The 19176-nt window shown below is 41.6% G+C and overlaps 3 protein-coding genes across 4 annotated transcripts; 1 reads left to right on the plus strand and 2 right to left on the minus strand.

Annotated features, from left to right (window-relative positions):
* Nucleotides 1–122: 122 nt before the first annotated feature.
* slc25a20 (solute carrier family 25 member 20) lies at nucleotides 123–5707 on the minus strand. Its single transcript, XM_018681399.2, has 10 exons — nucleotides 5571–5707; nucleotides 5355–5473; nucleotides 3790–3882; nucleotides 3566–3693; nucleotides 3366–3456; nucleotides 3071–3188; nucleotides 2244–2316; nucleotides 2038–2147; nucleotides 1545–1669; nucleotides 123–850 (listed from the first exon to the last, which is right to left on the minus strand). Exons 2-10 carry the CDS (start codon nucleotides 5457–5459, stop codon nucleotides 788–790), a joined length of 906 nt encoding a protein of 301 aa, XP_018536915.1. The 5' UTR covers nucleotides 5460–5473; nucleotides 5571–5707; the 3' UTR covers nucleotides 123–787.
* A 431-nt stretch (nucleotides 5708–6138) lies between these two features.
* On the minus strand, nucleotides 6139–14533 carry LOC108886511 (NCK-interacting protein with SH3 domain). 2 transcript variants are annotated; one of them, XM_018681406.2, is made up of 13 exons: nucleotides 14174–14533; nucleotides 13115–13227; nucleotides 12815–13025; nucleotides 12249–12324; nucleotides 11510–12045; nucleotides 10460–10630; nucleotides 9623–9709; nucleotides 9281–9419; nucleotides 9114–9194; nucleotides 8727–8855; nucleotides 8400–8489; nucleotides 8138–8310; nucleotides 6139–8022 (listed from the first exon to the last, which is right to left on the minus strand). In XM_018681406.2, the coding sequence occupies exons 1-13, from the start codon at nucleotides 14342–14344 to the stop codon at nucleotides 7798–7800; spliced, it is 2202 nt and encodes a 733-aa protein (XP_018536922.1). In that variant the 5' UTR covers nucleotides 14345–14533; the 3' UTR covers nucleotides 6139–7797. The 2 variants fall into 2 exon arrangements, with proteins under 2 accessions (XP_018536922.1, XP_018536921.1); XM_018681405.2 differs by having other exon boundaries at nucleotides 11510–12048.
* A 736-nt stretch (nucleotides 14534–15269) lies between these two features.
* On the plus strand, nucleotides 15270–18712 carry ndufaf3 (NADH:ubiquinone oxidoreductase complex assembly factor). The gene is made up of 5 exons (XM_018681417.2): nucleotides 15270–15423; nucleotides 17078–17273; nucleotides 17384–17450; nucleotides 17916–18016; nucleotides 18157–18712. Exons 1-5 carry the CDS (start codon nucleotides 15335–15337, stop codon nucleotides 18262–18264), a joined length of 561 nt encoding a protein of 186 aa, XP_018536933.1. The 5' UTR covers nucleotides 15270–15334; the 3' UTR covers nucleotides 18265–18712.
* Nucleotides 18713–19176: the final 464 nt, after the last annotated feature.

A 19176-nucleotide genomic window follows, 5' to 3' on the forward strand; every position in this document is an offset into this window, starting at 1 on the left:
TTCAATTGTTTAAACAGACACAGACATGAATCAAGGTTTCTGTTTTATGGCCAAAATATTATTTGTATATTGTTTTGTAGAAATTCCAACTAAAAAGAGAATTTAGAAAAACGCACAGACAGTTTGATTTCTAAATATGGATTCTGTTTTTTATTTCTATACATGCCGACATTCATATACTGTTCAATCAATCTCATTATGACTACTCTCATAATTTCACATTAAACAAATAGAAAGTGAAGTTGGTATCAGCGGTCACTGAGTGGTGTGTGTGTGACCGTACAGGAAGCAAAGGACAGTCTGAAAGGCGTGTATTGCTGAGAGACTGAACACACACAGTACAACAAAATGCACCTGTTCCCTGATATGTAGACCTGCTCGCAGATAACAAAAGGTTAAGGCACGACATGTTCAGTTTACTCCTTTTCTCATATAAAAAAATAACAGAATTAAAAACAAACAAACAAACAAAAAAAAAAATCAAAAGCAAGTAAAACAAAAAGGAGTGAGAACATTCGACTGTCCGTGTGTGTGTGTGTTTGGTTACTGGCACTGGTACAGAGTCATCACAGCATCTCTTCACTGAACTCTGTGCAGATCTGATCGATCCACGTGCTCTACAGTACCACAATGTTTCAAAGATAATCAAGTACATTATTGGAAATTTGTTAAAATCTCTTAATATTGTTTGATTTAGTTTGTGTGTGCGTGCGCACTGCTAATAACTGTTGTTGTGTTACACAGTTCTGTTCCTGGGATTCACATATGAGGCGACGCCGAGCCTTCATCACAGGTTTGGTGCTAACCAGTTCAGGAATTTCATCGCGAGCTCAAATCCTAAGAAGCAAGCCTGAAAATAAGAGACAGAGAGAAAAATACTTAGTTTGTTAAAAATAATGAGGAAATGAATGGAACTGTTTTGTTTGGTGTCCTGGTGGACTACATCACGACATTGTTTGTGTCTGCCTTTCTGTTTTTATGGTGTGGTTTTAAAATGATTCTACTGGAAAGCACTTTGTGACTGCTCTGTCTTAAGAAGTGCTATACAAATAAACTTTACTTACTTTACTAACATCTACAGTCTGAGTTCAGTGACCTTTGTTGCACCTCATCCCTCATTTCTTTCGTCTCCAGTCAGTTCTCTACTTTGAATTTTTAATTTACTCAAAATGTGCTTTGGTTTAAATGAGGGAATGTGTTAAGTGTGTTAAAATGTAGATGTTTCATGTTTGGTTTTGCCTTTGGTCTTTATCTAATCTAATAATGTTAATTTACTATGTTTAAACTTTTTCTTTAAAAACAATCACTATAGTTTATGTTACTTCTAATGAACTTTATAGCTTGTAGCAGATACTTATCTTTTTTTTCCAGCAGACATCCTGCAGAGCTGCTTACAACATCTTTTCTTCACATCAAATCTCAAATCATAACGCCTGACATTTGTGGAATTTTAATCTGACCCCTGCTGTGTCCAGATGTACCATCCTGCTCACCAGAGCCCTTCACAGTGTCACTGAGCGGAAGAATAACTGAGGCACACTCACTGCGTTTGCAGGGAAAGCTCTAAGCATGACAGCATTGAAGCCCTTATACAGCGAGGACACGCCCTCCTCTCTGATCAGCTCCCGCAGAACATCTCGGAAACCGTTTGGATATTTTCCCTCAGGAGCTGCAGGAAAGACACATTAGAAAAATCAGCCATGGACACGAATAGAAGATGGATGTGAAAGCCAGTTTCCACTGACTTGGAAAATGGGGAATCTTCATAGACACTTAACAGTGAACTTAGGCTATTTCAGTGTCCTACATTTAAGTAGGAACATTTTTTTTACTAAATGAAATTGGATTTAAGACTATTTTAAAAACTAAAATACAGAAACACAGCTGTCAAAACCAGTTTACTTCTGCAGAAACCTTAGTAAACTTGAGAAACTATACAGAAGAAGAACACAAAGAAAATCCAAGATCTGTTGTGTAACAGTAAGAACTTAACAAATGAAAAAAAGACAAAATATTTAATAGAATCTCAAACCAAACCTGTCTGGAAACGAGACTTGAGAACATCTGGTGGAATCGCGACAGCCCAGTTAAAGATCCCGGCCATTCCTCCGGCAAACAGCACACTGGGAACACTGAGCTCATTATGGCTGCCAAGAAAAATTTTAAATAAAAACAGGTTCAACTGCTTGACTCTTTTTTAAACAGACAGTTGAAAATACTGTGAGAAAATAACAAATATTCACTTTTTTCCTGCAGGTGTGAGGAGGTTCTTCAACCACTCATAGGACATGAAGTACATCCCACTGGCCGGAACATCTGTGATAAAAAAACAAAAGGAGTCACCTCAGATTCAAAATATTCCACCTTAACCTCAATAGTATAACCAATATTATATATATTTATTAGCTATCTAATTAAATGGAAAATAATGATAACACTTCATGAAGAAGACTTGAAGCAGATCATCAAGACTGGAACATTACAAAAGATGAATAACAAAATGATAAAGACTGAAGTCTGAAGTCTGACGATGACGGCAATATGTAGCACATAAATTAAACTGAGGGATAATAAATGATGCTATTATTTGCATGCACTCTACAATTAAGTTTCTTTTTGTGCACACACAAGGTCAAATGTGACACAATAATTTCTGCCCATAGTTTCACACTGTTCCACTGATCTACAGGTGGTGGATGAGGTACCAGTGCAACAACGTACCAGCAAAGGCAGTGATGTACAAAACTTGGGGCTTAAAATACTTTAAAAATCAGTTCTGCAGATGTTTCATGAGGAAGTAAACCCATTCAGTGCATTTAGTTTGTTAAACCCTAAAGGATACAGACTGGGTTTTGGTGAGCAGCACTGAATATAAACAGAAACTTTGTTCTTTTACAAGAAAACTCTGCAGGGCAAGTGTTAACAATTTAAGCCCTTTTCTCATTATTTTACCCACCCATTGTAAATATCCTGCACAGTGTAAACGAAGCTAAATGAACGTTAAACATCAAACCTAACAGCAAGTTGTGATGTTTGCTCAGATTCAGGATCTGTTAGAGTAAAGAATCACCTCTCATGAGAGTCAGAGCGGTGCCTTTGTAGATCCCTCTGATCCCAGACTCTCGGTACAGCTGTTTAACACAGTCCATGGGTCCGTCATACTTCACCTGCCCGGTCGATGCCTGGATCTGTAACACACACACGTTATTTTACACTCACTGTACAGTCTCTTTTCTCTGCCCCAATAACAACCTCTCCCAAATCTGAAGCAATAAAGGAAGAGTCTGATTTTATTTTGGTCTGTGGGGAAAGGGTCACTGATTAGATCTTGTTTATCTGCACAGACACATACAGTGACCTCTGACCTGTAGGAGACATTTGATTCTCTCTCCAGGAGCCATGATGGCCGTGGTGAACACACCGGACAACATCCCTGCTGCAAACAGCTGTGGATACCTGCAGGGGACGAGTGAAAGAGGCTGATGGACGAATGAATGACCACCCACAGAGTGTTTGGAACAATTAACCGAACAGTGCAGCCACCTCTGACAGACCAATCACCTACGTAAGGATATCATCAGGAGTCTTTTGTTGCAGCTTCTTGCCCAGTCCAAATCCAAAGAAACAGACAGCAAACATGGGAGTGACTCCAATGATGGGGGCTGCCATGCCTTTATAAAGCCCCTTCACCCCCTGTGAGGGAAGAAAACGGCAAGGAAACATCAGTGTGAAGGAGGAAAGGAACTTTGGACCATATTTTCTTGAGATTAAAGCAGCGTGCAACCTCACCTCTTTGGCTAAGGTCTTTTTGAAACAGTCAATGGTTCCAGCATACATGAGGCTCTCTCCAGGTTTGGCTTTGGGCTGAGTTTGTAAACGCACCTGAGATAAAAATATGTTTCTTTTATTGACATCACACACAGAGAATACAACAAACATGTGGTGACAGTTTTCCTCACAAGTGTTTGAAGTGGAAAGACCTGACTCAATCTCAACCCAATTCAGCACCTGAACACAGACTACAAGTGAGTCTGTGAATTAGTTCAACATTTAGGGACTAAATATTGGATTTTTATTTGCCTGGAGGCCAGAAACACAACTCCAAATAACTGCTATTGTTGCTGTGTCGGTTGGATGTGTAAATAGGCAGCTGTTTGCTTACGTGTTTGCTGTAACTTTGCGACTACAAACTAAACTGATTGTGTGTTTTTAAATCTATTGTCAATAGTTTTAATTTATTAAAAGGATGAAAAAAAGTCTTTATGGAGATATCGGAAAGGTTACTATCCTATTTGTTATGCTAATGTTAACTACTGTTAGGGAGGGGCTTCTGCATTTTTAAACTCTGCTGCAGCTTTGGGACTCTCAGTTCTTTTCCCACCACTCTGTGTAGTCTGTGTTCACATGATCGCTGCCACTAGCTGCCGAATCTCACTGAAACACGTGTCATATCAGATGGCCAGGGCCGATGTCTATCAAAGGTGGCCTGAGCTGAAAAATAGACCTCTAAACGGTCATTTTTACTGGTTTACAACAAGTTGCTTTCTTTATAGCTGCTGAAAATGTCCACAATTAAGTCATTACACTAAGGCAACGTGTTTTCTATCCTCTGGCTGTATGCACATCCTTGATTGTGTGTAAGCAGGAACCCGTCTATAAATTTGTTTTTGATATCAGAACTTTACTGAAATGAGAACAGAAGGCTGGTGATTTACAGAGTAGATATGTATACTGTAGTAGACAACAAATACTTCTTTTCTTTAAAAAGAAAAACTTAATAATAATTAAATAAAAAATGTGAAAAATCAACTTGTCTGCTGGACAAATGATGTGATCAAACAAACAGTACTGTGCAAAAGATTCTTATCCATCACACACTTTCATCACACTGAATACTGATGTAATTTAATTTATTTTTCTGTATGAAGTTAACTTATAAATATTCATGGTATTATTATTAAAGACACTTCTAGTGCTTCAAACTTTTGCACAGTGCTGTCTCTGCAATAACCTGATATCACTGGCTGACTGATGAGCTAGTTCTTGTAGGTCTAATGCAGTATTAATGTGATGACATTAGTCCTGCATTCATTGAGACCTCTTTGACAGCAGCAGTGAGCTGAGTCATGAGACAGACTGAATGTGGGTCAAAGGTCTACAGCAGGCAGAGCTGACACCCTAAGCTCTCAACATTTAACACATCAAACGCAGCACAGCTTCTCTGCTACATCCAGGACCTGAGCAGGAACATGTTTGCCTCTGCTGCCTGCAGATGCACTGTCCTGACTGTTTCCTAAATGAAATGGCAGCGGTGTGTAAGCGATACACACAAACACACACTGTGCAGTAATTACTTTAATGGTGTCGAGTGGATGTCCGGCGAAGACGAGGCAAACCCCTCCAAAGCCTCCAGCGAAGAAGTTCTTCAGCGGACTGATCGGTTGCGGCTGTTTGGACATTTTTACTTTCCGTTCTGCAGAAGAAAAAAAAACACAATGAAACCGACACCGAGAGGAAACAGAGACACACCGACAAATAAATAAAAACAACAACAGTACGTTACACCTCACCTGTTCGGTGTATGTCTCTGAGAATGGTGTTAGTGCTCTGCTGTCTCTACTGTCTGCTGGACCTTTCACCCACTTATCTACCCGGACCGGTCTGACTGCAACACAGCTCCACTCCGGTACGTGTCGGTTTGGTGTCCGGGTGGAAATACTTTGAAGTTTGGATTTAAAAAATAATATTTAATATAATAAGATAAACAAATCACATGATGTTAGTGTCTGAATGTATTTAAGTGATAATGTTTCTTTTTTCATTTTGCCCCTTTACAGCACTTTGTTTTGATAAGTGCACGAAAAGAAACGTTGTTATTATGTGGTTACGTATTTTAATAACTGGTTGATTCAGTTCTCAAATGAGGCGTTATTTTTTGTGTTAATTTACAAAATAAAAATATATTTGTCTTTGTGTTTTTTACCATTGTTCATCCATTGGTGTATATTCTCTCATTTAAACTGACATATTGGACACACTTGCTTGTATCTTTTAAACACATAAATTACCTGGTTAAATCTCACTCCTATTTGTTGTACTGTATCCTGAGTCTGTCAAATACAACATGTCAACAAAACCTTGAATTAAGTTTTTATTATGTTGTACACAAAATACTCTGTCACACAATCACCCTCTTAACAACCGATCCAACCACTTCCACTGTTAAAATATAGCTTTATTAGTTTTATTATAACACAGTCATAGCAGTTTTGCAGACAATGTTAATCATGGAAAGGAGATGTTCCTCTCTCCCACTCACACACACGCACTGTAAACAGACACACAAACACTGAATGAATGAGTACTCGAACATTAACTAAAATCTGATATCACTTCTGGATTGTGTCTACCTTCTTCAGAGACATGTTTTCCAGGTGGGAGAGCCATGCCAGGGACAAAAAACAGACAAATTAAAGTGTAAGATGGGAGAACAACATCAATCACTACATCCTGGGGAAGAAATAAGGAAAGGTACATGTTGCTGTTAAAGTATAAGACCACGAGGAGATAAAAGAAATGCCCTGTATACCCTCTCCCTCATCTTGATTTTAGTAAGAGCATGAGATTATAACTGGAAATCAACAACACTGACTAATTTATTATCTTAGATAATAACTACAGAACACCCTCACATCAGCCAAGACTCAGTATTTTACAGCAAGTTGTTAAAAGCCTTATTGCAGCACAGTTAGGTTGAATGTGAATGCAGCATACGGACAAAAACTCTTCAGTCCAACCCGACATTAATCTGTAAACAGTCACTGACATCTGGCGCTTGAGGAGCAGAGAATATGTGAGTACAGAGCGATCGCCTTTTAAGAGTTCGAAAAAGCAATAAAGAGACAAACATACCCGACTGAGACGGAGCCACAGGAGAGACTCAATATGTAGCAGCGAGTTACTCAGCTAAAAGCTTAGTAATGATAACACATGAGTCAGAGTGTGCTTTTTCTCACTATGATAGTACACATGTTCAACAATTTTAATTTTAAATATGATGAATGGGGGTGGTGGGGGGTGAATGGAAAGAGGATGTCAGTTTTAGGAGTAGTGTACTCTAGAGAGAAAATAATGCTCTCAGTAACACACAGTAGTTTGGTCCCACTATTAGGGAAGCACATAAAGGGTCAAAGTATTCTCACAACAGTTTGTGTAATGGCACTGTCATTTGAGCATCATTTCAAATCTGCCTTTTCATCACAAAACTTTGAATTTGATCTAAAATCAGTTTGGTTAAAGTTACTTTGGTTAGAATAAGGTTTAGTTGTGGTTGTCGTTACTTTAATTTTCAAAATACTTTGAGTAGAGTTAGCTCATGTTTGATTATTATTATTATTGCTAAGAATTCACTGTGAGAAAAGCTCAGAAGCTTGGCTTATATTTTGGCTGTTTTTAATCTCTAAGTATGACTAAACCTCACAGATTTTGTTTGTGCATTTGTCATATTTTTTCTTTCTTGAAGCACACCAAGGACCAACTCCCACTCAAATTAAACTCATCTGAGAGGGGGAAAGCTGTGAAAAACAGCAAAATCTTTCTGAAATCAACATCACATGAATGCTGCAGTCCTGAACGACGAGTCCAAGACAACATTGGCATAACTGGTTTGTTTCTCTCAGTACAGGCTGGCACAGAATACAGGGCGTCCCATCAAGCATCAGTTCTTTCTTCTTTCAAGCTTTATCGTACCTCCCTGCTGTAGACAGGAGCAGACTACAGTGTGTGATACTGATATGGTTAGTCCTGGTTCTCACAGATCTGTGGGAACTCCTTGTAGATCTGCTGTACAATGAGCTTATCCATCTGCTTTGCCGTGGCACTCCCCTCATCCTCCCCTGGATCTTCCTCCTCCCTGAGAATCCTCTGCAGCGCCCCCTGCAGGTCTGACAGGCGGTGCTGGTGCTCGAGGTAGTCCGTCGAGCGCATTATGGAGTGCATGAGGGAGAGATACTCCATCCGCAGCTTCACAGGGAAGGAGAGAGAGAGAGGAGATTACAATCTTACAAGTTAACTGGTGGTTGATTTAACAGGAGATAAAGCCAGAGAATGGCAGTTATGCAACGTGTCGCCATCTCACCTTGTCTCCAGGTGAAAGGTCAGATATTTGCCGGACAGCGATGTCGATCATCACCATCATGTCAGTGCGGTAGAAGATGTCGGCCGTCTCCCTGCTAGCAAAAACATCCTGCAGAAACTTGAGCACTGAGTGTGGTGCAGGCGGGGAGTGTTTGAACATACACACAGGGTCGTCTGGAGAGCAGAGGACAAACAATGAGCCGTGATGTAAAGTGTGAAAGTGAAATACGATGTGAAAAATGGGAAATATGGTGTCTTTTTACCGCCTCTGTTCAGAAGCAGCAGCACTTTCTCTGACAGGATCTTGACATTTTTCTCCTTCAGCTCCTGCATGATCACGTTGTTGCTGGGTGCTGGGTGACACAGACGAGACACAGACACGCAGCACAAATAAGTATCTGTAGTAGCACAATAAAAGCTTAAAAACTCAACAGAGCCAGGCACAAAAGTATAGAAATCTGTTCTTTGTGACAGTAAGACAGCATGCACAATACAAGGACTATAAGATGGCAACTATCTTTATCAGTTACAGTTGTGCTTCCCAGCTCAAAATGTCCACTATCAGAGAGGTCTACTGAGGATGTTCTCACTTGTGTGGTGCAGGTTAAAGGCCAGCAGGAGGTTCAGGAAGGTGTCGGGCAGCTGCTCTGTGGGATCAGAGGGAAGCCCGTCCTCCACCACACCCAGCAGAAACTTTACAAAGTCAGCATTCAAGTGTTCTGAAAGAAGGGAGGGTCAGGATTATGTCAAACAATATCCTTTTAATGCATCCAGATTTGTTTGTCTTGGGACAACCTTCAGTAATCTGTCAGGTGAGGTGAAATATGCATGAAGCTAAAACCAAAACAGCTTTCATTGTTTTGGAAGCATCAGCTTTGTTCACCCACAATGCTGTATTTTTGTGTGCCTAACGTTATATGCAGAGATTCAATATATATACCATATATATGCTATATGTATTATAAACCTTTTCATACCATAGTGATGATATGGCACCTGTTCGCCCATCGAAAAGATCATAGTCATCACCAGAGCTGTGTAACACATCTTCTGGTGCTCTGAGGAGAAAAACAGACAAAAAAAGAAAAGCATGAGTAAGTGTGGTCACATTAAGAGGAAGCAGTGAAAAAGTGCATGTTTTCACCTTGTGTGTCTGTCTGCAGGTCTCTGGCCAGCTCCATGGGGAGGATGGAGTTGAGGAGGGTGGAGATGAGGGCGGCGTCCAGGCTGCACATCGCTCCGAACACTTTGAGCAGCAGCAGCCGCAGAGACACACGGTGCTCCTGCACGGTCACATGTATTTACACATTCAGACCACTGAGGCTGAGAACCAGGGCACTGATAGCACTGCACAGTGCTTTGCAGAATTTATTAATATTACTGTTGAACTAGTTTTTCTTTTCATTTTGCCCCAGCACACCTGAATTATTGTTTTTGCCTGAGTCCAGATTACATTTTTGTCCAGTGTGTTATTATAATGACTTACCATCTGATAATATGAAACCAGAGAGAGCACGTTCTCACAGTGGTTGGCCTTGCACATCCTCTTACACACCTCTGGATCTGCATCAGTCTGAGGGAAAAAGAAATGTCTCTTAGTTGCAGCAGCAATGATATAATAACATCATAACTATGTAACTTCATAATCTGTGGTCACACCAGAGGATTACGGAGCCCATTAACAACTCATCTGAACATCCCAATCCTGATCTGAGTATCTCGGTCAGGACAAACTGCCAACAAAGAATATTTGGCAGCCGGGAGGTTTTACAGATTCAGCCTTTAACCATCGTTGGTTGGATTTGTAGAGTCGTCTGAGCTGCTCGGATCCCATCAAACATGTCTGGTATTTACAGACACGACATCACAGATTCCAGCAGAAAACTTTTCATGATATAATGATGAGGATAAGGAGGTTAAATCAACTCAGAAACTCTTGCCTTACTTATATATGTTGAATTTGTGGCCTTGAATTTCTCCAGCGCTCACTGAAAACTGTCTCTTTATTTGAATCCTCTATTTTTTGTTCCTTTTTTCAGTTCATTTTAGCACATGTTACATTACTGTACATGTTAATCCATAATGACTCATGCTTTTATTGCGAGGCACTTCTGTTTTGAGAAGTGTGACATAAATAAATCTACTTAGTTATGACTGACAGACAAAACTATCAGACCAAATCCATCTTTGCATGTCTCACACAGTCAGTCAGGATGTTGGACACTTTCTTCCGCTTCGCCGGTCAGAAAACAAACACCCTGCAGACTGTTACAAACACAAACTGTTCCCGGACAGCGAGGTCGACAGCTCCCTTGAGTCATACCAGTATCTTCAGCAGCTCCTCGAGGTAGCAGGCGATGAGGGCGTGGTCTTCGTGAAGCGCCCAGCTGCGCTGCTGGGAGTCGTCCCGGTGACGGGCGAGGTCGCTGAAGATCACCTCCAGCCGCTGTTCATCGTGACACACCTGGCCCTGCGGCAGCGCAGCACTCAGATCCTGCAGAGACAAAGAACACCAGGACAAACCCAGTTTGTATTATAACTTGAGACACAAGCATAACATAACAGCATTCTTAATATTCCTTTTTTATGGAATTAAGAGAATCTGGTGTGAGTGTAGCTCCACATCTGATAAAAACACCTACAATGTATTTTGTCTTATGTTTTCTTGCATCTTGTGTTCTGTTTTGTGTGTTTTGGTTTCTGTCTTCTGACTCTGTGACACTGTGATGTCTTGTTTTTAACTTGAGCTAACTTTGCACAAGAAATTGAACCCTGGGTACCAATAAAGAAACCTACTGATTAGAGCAGCTTTAAAGGAAAATACCAGTGTTTGTGTCAATCATCTTGTATAGATATCTATTCTCTGTAATTCATTTTTAAAAAGTGATAAAAATAACATACTGGCTTTAAAATTATCCAAGCTACAGCCCTCAGTTTGGTTTTGTTTCTGCTCAGGTGCTCATTTGGTTTATTTTGTTAAGCCAAAGTTGTGGTTTTCATATCTAAAAGCAGACTGAAGAGGCCTCTGCTTGATCAGAGAGACTACAGGATGTAGGCAGAAGCTTTCACCAACTGCTGTTTGGCATTACATTAGTGCCCACTGTTAGCCACCTTAAACCAAGAGGAAGAAGCAGAAATGCCTGCCAGGAAACAATCAGCAGCTCTTTCATGCTTGGATGGACACTGCAAAGCCTGCATTTAAAAACAGGAAATGAATGAAAGGGCCCACGTCCCCCTGCGTTTCAAAATGACTCTGAGAAATGTCAGCTAAATGCAGACTGAGCTGTAACTTTAAACGACACCGGTATTCTCCTCCAAGCTGGCAAAGCTCCAGGATGCTGAATCCACGTGATATAATGAAAACAAATCTGACCTTGCTCTCCACCAGCGAGAGGAGGACTCGCTCCAAGTCGGAGGAGGCTTGAGGTAGAGCAGTCTGCAGATGGCCGACCACCACACCGACGGCGACCCGCGACAGCTCGTAACTCAGGCCCGTGTTCTTCCGCACCAGCTCGATCAGCTCAGCCCCGATGGTCATGGGAACTGGCTCGGAGGCGGCGGGGCTGCCTGGGGGGCTTTCAGCGACAGATGGGGGGGCGACAGGCCATTCACTCTCTGGCTGGTTCTCCTGCAAAGGGGGGGTGGGCTGGGGAGGCTGAGGCGCCGGGCTTTTCTTTGCGGGAGCCGGCTGAGGAGGAGAGTCAGAGGGCAAAACGTCTGGAGGAGGAGGTGCACAGGGCTTCACACGGGATGGCACGGGAGGGGGGGGGGTGCTGGCAACACTTGGCAAACTGACATCAGAGGAGACCAGGGAGTGGGAGGAGCCTGACTCCAAAGAGGTGTTGCTGATCGAGAGGGAGGGAGCAGGGGACGGAGGAAGAGAGGACACTCTGGAGGGGACCTCCGGCTCTGCTGACAGAGAGAGAGAGGGAGCTCCAGTTACAGAGAGGGGAGAGGGAACAGGAATGACCTGACTAAGAATAGAGTGTGTTTGTGAAGCACAGAGCTGAGGCAGGTAGCATCAGCTAAAAGCAGCAGCTAAAAACACTCTGTGGTGTCTGACACTGCGACGTGTCTGTAGGTAATGAGTGTTGCTGGTACTGTTCACTAACCTGGACGCCGGCTGTTTCTCTGTTTCTCAGGGGGGGGAGGGGTGATCGGAGCCGCACGTCGAGGCTGAGGAGGCACCTGCAGGTGGGGACACAGGCAGGGCTGGATTACCAACCGGGCAGCTGCCACAGGAGCACAGACCTCCAGGGGCCCCAGTAGCTCAAGTGTTTTGGTGATTTGACTCATTGTACATTTGTTACTGAATTTTCACCAACTTAGCTCAGTCCAGCATTATTACTGTATAGAGATTATTTTCATGATCAGTCAATGTGCAGATTGTTTTTGTCAAATCAAAAGTCCAAAAACCAAATATTGTATATTCAGTTTATAATATAAAACAGAGAAAAGGAGAAGCTGGAAACAGAGAACATTTGTAATTTTAGCCTGGAAAGTAACTTCCACGTAAGAGTCTCTGCAAATAATGAAGCAATTATAAATTGTGTAAGGCTGAAATTTACTACATTTATTAACAGCTTAATAAGCCATGAGTACCTGAGCTACAAATGTGAAATTAACCACATTTAGGGCAGTTTGAGTTCATACTGTGTGCAGTGTCTGAGGGTGTTACCTGGTAAAAGCCCTGTTCTCCTTGCATATTATCCATGCTTCCTGATAACGGCATGCTTCCCTGTCGTCCATAGTCTCGGTTAAGGCCATTGGGTGGAGGAGGAGTTTGACTGAGAGATATTTCACTGTTGGAAGATGGGAGGCCTTGTTTATTACTGGCGGAGGAGGAACTTCGCCGTGCGAGGGTCTCCTTTCTGTGATGGATCAATTTTCTGCAACAGAGGAGAAAAATCACTCGTATGCAGGACAGAGAGGACAACACCTCACTATTTGACATTTATCATGAGCGTTTTCCACTCACTGCAGGACATCTCGCTGTTCCAGATTGTATTTGCCTCCATTTTTTAAGGCCACATTGTGGATGCCTTCGATGGCTCTGTCGATAGACTGCAACACCTCATCCTGCTCTGGAGCCTGGCAGATAAGAAGAGAAAACATGGAGGGAGGAGATGAACAAATTAAATATTCATTAACATGGCAGCATGCGTAGTTATTAAACTTTAAACAAAACAGAACAAAAAAAGTGGCTTGGGGACATGTGTGACTCCGGGCAGAAAAAAAACTGGGGCAGTTATCTAACAAAAACAGGCTTTTAACCAGTGTCACACGTGCTCAGTGAGGCCTCACATTCAGGCTCATTAAACCTCCACTGCCAGTGTCATTAACAACAGGAGAGAGCATTCCTATCCTGCCACTGTCTGAGCCTATGATTTTACTAAATGCATGCTCTGACTAGTTCACTGTTTGTCTGGATCCTTGGAAAAAAGAGTTTCCTCATGATGTGGGTGTGACTTGGAGAAAAAAAAGCTTTGTGGAGAGAAGCAGCTACTTCTTAAACAATGAGAAGGTTAGCTGAGAGAGATTCTTGATAATAAAATGTAGATAGAGACACAGGAGGAGATGATTTTAATATGAACAGAAACAATAGCTCTCTGTTTTGGTGGGTCTCGTCCTTGGAGCTGTGCTGTCTCATATCCTGTCCTGTCCTGTCCTGGACTGTATCATCCTGTCCTGTCTTATCCCATCCTCTCCTGACTCCTGTCCTCTCCAGTGTCTGTCCCCCTCTCTGTCGCAGTCAGCAGCTGCAGTGCAGAGGGCCATGTCTCTACATAATGCAACCCTTCCAATAATTTATGGGATCCCCAGCAAACATGCAATAATCAGCAGTCAGCTTCAACATGGCCTTCACTGCAGCATAAACACACCGCACCGCACAGTTACACCGGATCTGCGTCTCTCGATCCCATCAACCCTCAGCTCTCACTGGATGTGTCCTCACCCCGGGATGCGACACGGTCACGGTTTATATTCTCTGAGACAAAAAGCGAGCACCAGCAGGTCACAGTGTGGCGTAGTTTACCTGTATTTTTTCGATGTATGAGGCGGGGATGTAGCCGGTTTCCCCCGAGCTGCAGCGGGACCCCAACCACCAGTGTTTGTTGCTCCTCTCCAGGATTAGGAAGCTTTCTCCGGCCGCGAAGTGCAGCGAGTTGGGCTCCGCGGATCGGAAGGCGTACAGAGACCGGTACATACTTTTAATGAGACTTCAACGCTCCGAAATGAGCCGAAACAATGTCCGAAGATGAGGGGTGTCCGAGTGGAAGGATCTGCTCAGTCGGAAGTGATTTAAAGAGGCTATGAAGGCATGGCCACGGCGGACCGCTGCTGCCTATTTACAATGTAGCTGCTCGATCATCTGACCCGTGACTATTGCCAGAAAACACCGCAGGGGGGCGCTGTCACGCCCTGAACACGCCCCCCAGGCATTTTAATCAAACACAGAATAAAGAGCTGCGTCAGAAAATATGAAAGATTTGATGAGCCTTTGCTGAAAATTTTATTTGTAAAGGCGCTTTTGATTTGCATATAATACTGGGTTTTACTTTATATTGTTGAGATTTAGTAACAGTTCCTTAGACATTATATCATAGGCATTATATCATAATACTCAGTATTACACTCATCAGATGTACATACGCCAATGTAATCGAACAAACAGTTAATTAATTATCAAGAAATATGTCACCAATAAAGTCTGTTGAGACTTTAAAAGGCGCAGAAACAACTAAAGATTAAAATAAAAGCCACATTTATATTATATTATGTGGATTATATGGACACGTTTTAGTGGGAGTTAGTTGCAAGGTTTGGATATGATAAGGGAAATATCTGGGTCCAGAAGTCACACTTTCCCCTTTATTTCAGTTAAAGGAATAAAATGACACATTTTCTGATGGTACGCACAGAATGTGTGTATATTAGCAAGGACATCAGAAGTAGCATTAACTTCTTAACAGTTTTTTTGACGTCTTTGCTTTGATTTTAGCTTTTTGTTCAAATTATGCTAGAAATACAAATGATAATAATACTTTCTAATACAATATACCACGATAGTCTAACAAATGAAATGATTTGAAAAGCTTTGTTCGATTTTTCGTTGTACAACACCGGAAACGAGCGGCTGGTGTCACACAGAACTGTGTCCCCCTCTGAGTGTCGCCGGGTGGTTCTGTCCGTCAACATGTCCGGTGTGATGTGCACCAGATTCCTCCTTCAGAGATCAACCCACGGGTTTCTCTTCTCCTCCAGGGCAGGACCCGCTTTCACAAGGTAGGGTGGTGTTTTATTTAAGCCCTGTGATTCATTTCGACTGAAAGAAAAAAGAAAACCAACCTCAGAGCGGTCGGTTAAATAACTGTCCCACAATATGACTTCCCTCCTCTCAGTGTGGAGCCTGCGAGACGAGGATATTAAAAAGTCATGGTTTCATAATGAAAGGCTGAACTATCACAGGAGTTAGTTTTATTAAACAGAGGCAATAAAGGTTTTTAAGTCATATGTTGTGTTTTTTAATTATTCCCATATTAAACACATTACTACAACAACTGTCACAGTCATGTTGTGTGTGGGTTTACACTGTAGGTCAATTTATATCCTGGGCTGGAACAAACTCTTCTTATTGTGACAGAGGGATCCTGTTTTTTGTTTTTGTTTTTTTGTTTTTTACCAGTATAGTTAGAACTGCATGGAGACCAGAGCTGCAACCAACCATCAGTTTTATTGTCAATTTATCTATTTCTTTGCCTATCACTATCTATTTTACTACCACTATCAATCGATTAATATCTTAATTATTATCTTTCTCATTAACTGACCAGTCATCAGGTCTAGAGGCTCTTGGCTGTAGCCAGGGATCTACAGAAAACAGTGACGTAATCACAGATGTCAACAACTGGAATGAAAAACAATTTGATAAATAAACAATAAAATCAAAAATATATAAAATATTTGTAACTTTTTTCAGTTTGTCTTTGAGGTTCTGTCTGACTCTTTATGACTTTGACTCTTTTGTTGACACCTGTGATGATCTCTTAAATGTTCTGAAGACGCATATATTGTTGACTTTGACTACAGCCTGTTGCAGATTATATGTACCTGTATTGTGCTATTTGTTGGTGCTGTTTTGTGCCTGATGAAGATCTGATTGATCAAAACGTTGCTCAGCATCAGTGATTTAAGAAGCACTGTGGAAGAAAAGAATAGTCCTGACTTTGTCCAGCACCTGATGAACAGAGGTGTTTTTTTATTTTTTTAATGTGCATAATGTTTTTTCCTCTATTATAACTCCAAGATTTCCACTTGGCACCAGCCCTAGTCCTGTTTACCCATCAGACAACATCTCTGGCTCCATCTGGTGGAGGTGGTCATTACATTCACACTTTCTTCAGGTCTTCTCATGAGGCTTGTGCTGCGCTGCTTTAACAAACCAGCTGGTGAGACAGCAGCTGAGCAGAAAATGCAGTGCGTCACATCTCAGACACAAAGCATTGCTGAACTTGCTCTGATTTTTTTGATATAGTCAGGAATAAAAAGTGTGAGAACATGATGAAATTTGCCGCAGTTCCTTAGACCAGCAGAAATGTTTGTTTCTTGGCTGCCTCTTTTCTGCAGAAGCAGGCCTAAAGCTTTTGGCTGTCGGCCCTGTCAGTAGGTTGGCAGTAGATTTCTGGATTTTAAACTGGGCCATATGGCAGCAGTTCTGCAGTGCAGCCTGTTTCTGTTTAATGCAAAGTGATGGAGATACAGAGATAAGACCGGTGCAGTAAAAACATCAATTCTTAGACTGTTTCATACCCACAGTTTTTCAGATCATGAGCACTCTTTGTAATAATAATACTGACAATAAATGATAGAGAAGAATCAGACTTATGCACTTAATATTTTGTTATTGGTTCTAACTGAGTTTCTCTGTCTCTGATTCCAGCCCGTTTCTGTCTCGTGGTCACAGACTGGGTCCCAGTGATGATGAGATGTACCAGCGGACCACATTGTCCATCATGAAGAAGGAGCTGGGCAGTGGGATCATGATCCACAGTTACAGTCCCAGAGGATTCAACATCGATGGCAATAAGGTGTTCGGACCCTGTGCTGTGCTGCCTCCTGCCATCCTGCAGTGGAATGTGAGAGAAATATAATAACTACCTTCACAAACCACTGATTGTTTCTTTTGCATTCAATTTAAATAACTTTCTGTGTGGTTTTTATGGTTTTAAATCACTCTTTTCTGCAGGTTGGCAGCTACAAAGACATCACAGAGGAAAGTGTCTCACTCTTCCACATGCTTGAACCAAGAATAGGTAAAAAAAAAAAAAAAAAAACAGAAAAACAAAAACAGATTGGTGACAAATTAAAGAAAAAACAACACAAAGTGTGTTAGTGAGGTGTTGAGCGCAGCTTCAATAACTCTTAGCATTATCTACAAGTATCTATGCCATTCTTCCAAAAGATATTCCCTCATTTGGTGTTTTGATGATGTTGGTGGAGAGCAATGTTTCATATGTCAATCTAAAATCTCCTATAGCTGTTATACTGGATTGAGATCTGGTGATTGTGGAGACCTTAAACCACTATTTACATAATTTTCATGCTCATCAAACCGTTTAGTGTCCCCTCATGTCCTGTATGGAAGCATCTGCATGCAGTTATTTTTCCAAGTTTTTTCTTAATTTTGTCACTCTTCTAGGTTCATATACAGTGTATGTAACTGAAAAAAACATGTCTTGATGCATGTCATTCGACTCATTTTCCTGTTGTTTGTGTAGAGATTCTCGTACTGGGCACAGGCGCACGGCTTGAACGAATTAACCCCTCAGTCCTCGCTCTACTCAAGAGTAAAGGCATCTCTGTGGAGGTGCAAGACACGGTAAAGTATGCCCAGATATCAGTGTAAAAAATGCATATGAAAGACGACAACGACAGGAAGACTTTCTGACCACCAGACCTTTAATGCTAATTGTGCTGAACTAATTTTCCTCATTTTTTTTCATCTCTGCTGTTTTTCAGCCAAATGCATGTGCAACCTTCAACTTCCTGACTAGTGAGCGAAGACTGGCAGCTGCTGGTCTGATCCCTCCACCTGTCAGCACAGCCCTGGAAGTAACACAGGAATAAGTGCAGTGACATACTGTGAGATGGTTAATTTTCTTCTGCACTGATCCCCCAAAGGAACAAAAACAGTGACCTCCATGTTCGACAACAGAAATGTTATAGATTAACGTGTTGGGAGCAGTATCCATTGATTTGCAGCAAACTGAGCATTGAGCTGATGATTGGAGAGTTTTCTCAAAAGTACAAACAGACATTTTATTATAGCTTCATGTATTTTTTGTTCAAGCATTTGCACTGCTTTGAGATCTACATGCAGTGGGTGTGTATTCAAGTGCTCAGGTTTAAGTAGTGAAGTGAGGAACCCAGTGACAGAGAATTAGACCATAATAAAGTGCAGCTGTATTCTTGTACAGAAATACTGTGAGTGTTAAATATATTTAAATGCTTTACATGTACAGTATTGTGCATTTAATGTGTTTTCGTGTATAGCATAAATGTATAACAAGACCAACCTAGGAGACTGTATATTTTCATTTTAAATACACACAGTGAAAGGTTCATGTCGTCTGTGCAGCAGAAAAAAGGATCTGTCTGCAACAGAAAGAGTAAAATATCGTATATATGAATATGTTCCAGCTCTGCCTGAGGTGTTGGTGGTGACTGTCCTTCATTTAGATAAGCCTCTTATATCTGTGCGTCTGTGCGTCCTCTGTCTCCGGCAGCACTGCCACCGACAAGCCGCCTGTGCGCAGCATATGACATAATTCAATGGCTTTGTCCTTCTCTAACATAAGCTCCATAGATAAGAGAATCCACAAATCCTCTACACATCACTGTGAATCATCTCTAATCATCTGCCTCAGTGCCACATGCCCCAGCGTCAGTCTGACCGTTTAAATCCCCATTGATCACATGTAGTGTGCTGCTTGATTACTTTCACCTGCTGCTGCTGAAAAACACTCGCACTGTTTGATG

This window comes from Lates calcarifer, linkage group LG12 (assembly GCF_001640805.2).
Source record: "Lates calcarifer isolate ASB-BC8 linkage group LG12, TLL_Latcal_v3, whole genome shotgun sequence".
NCBI lineage: Eukaryota > Metazoa > Chordata > Actinopteri > Centropomidae > Lates > Lates calcarifer.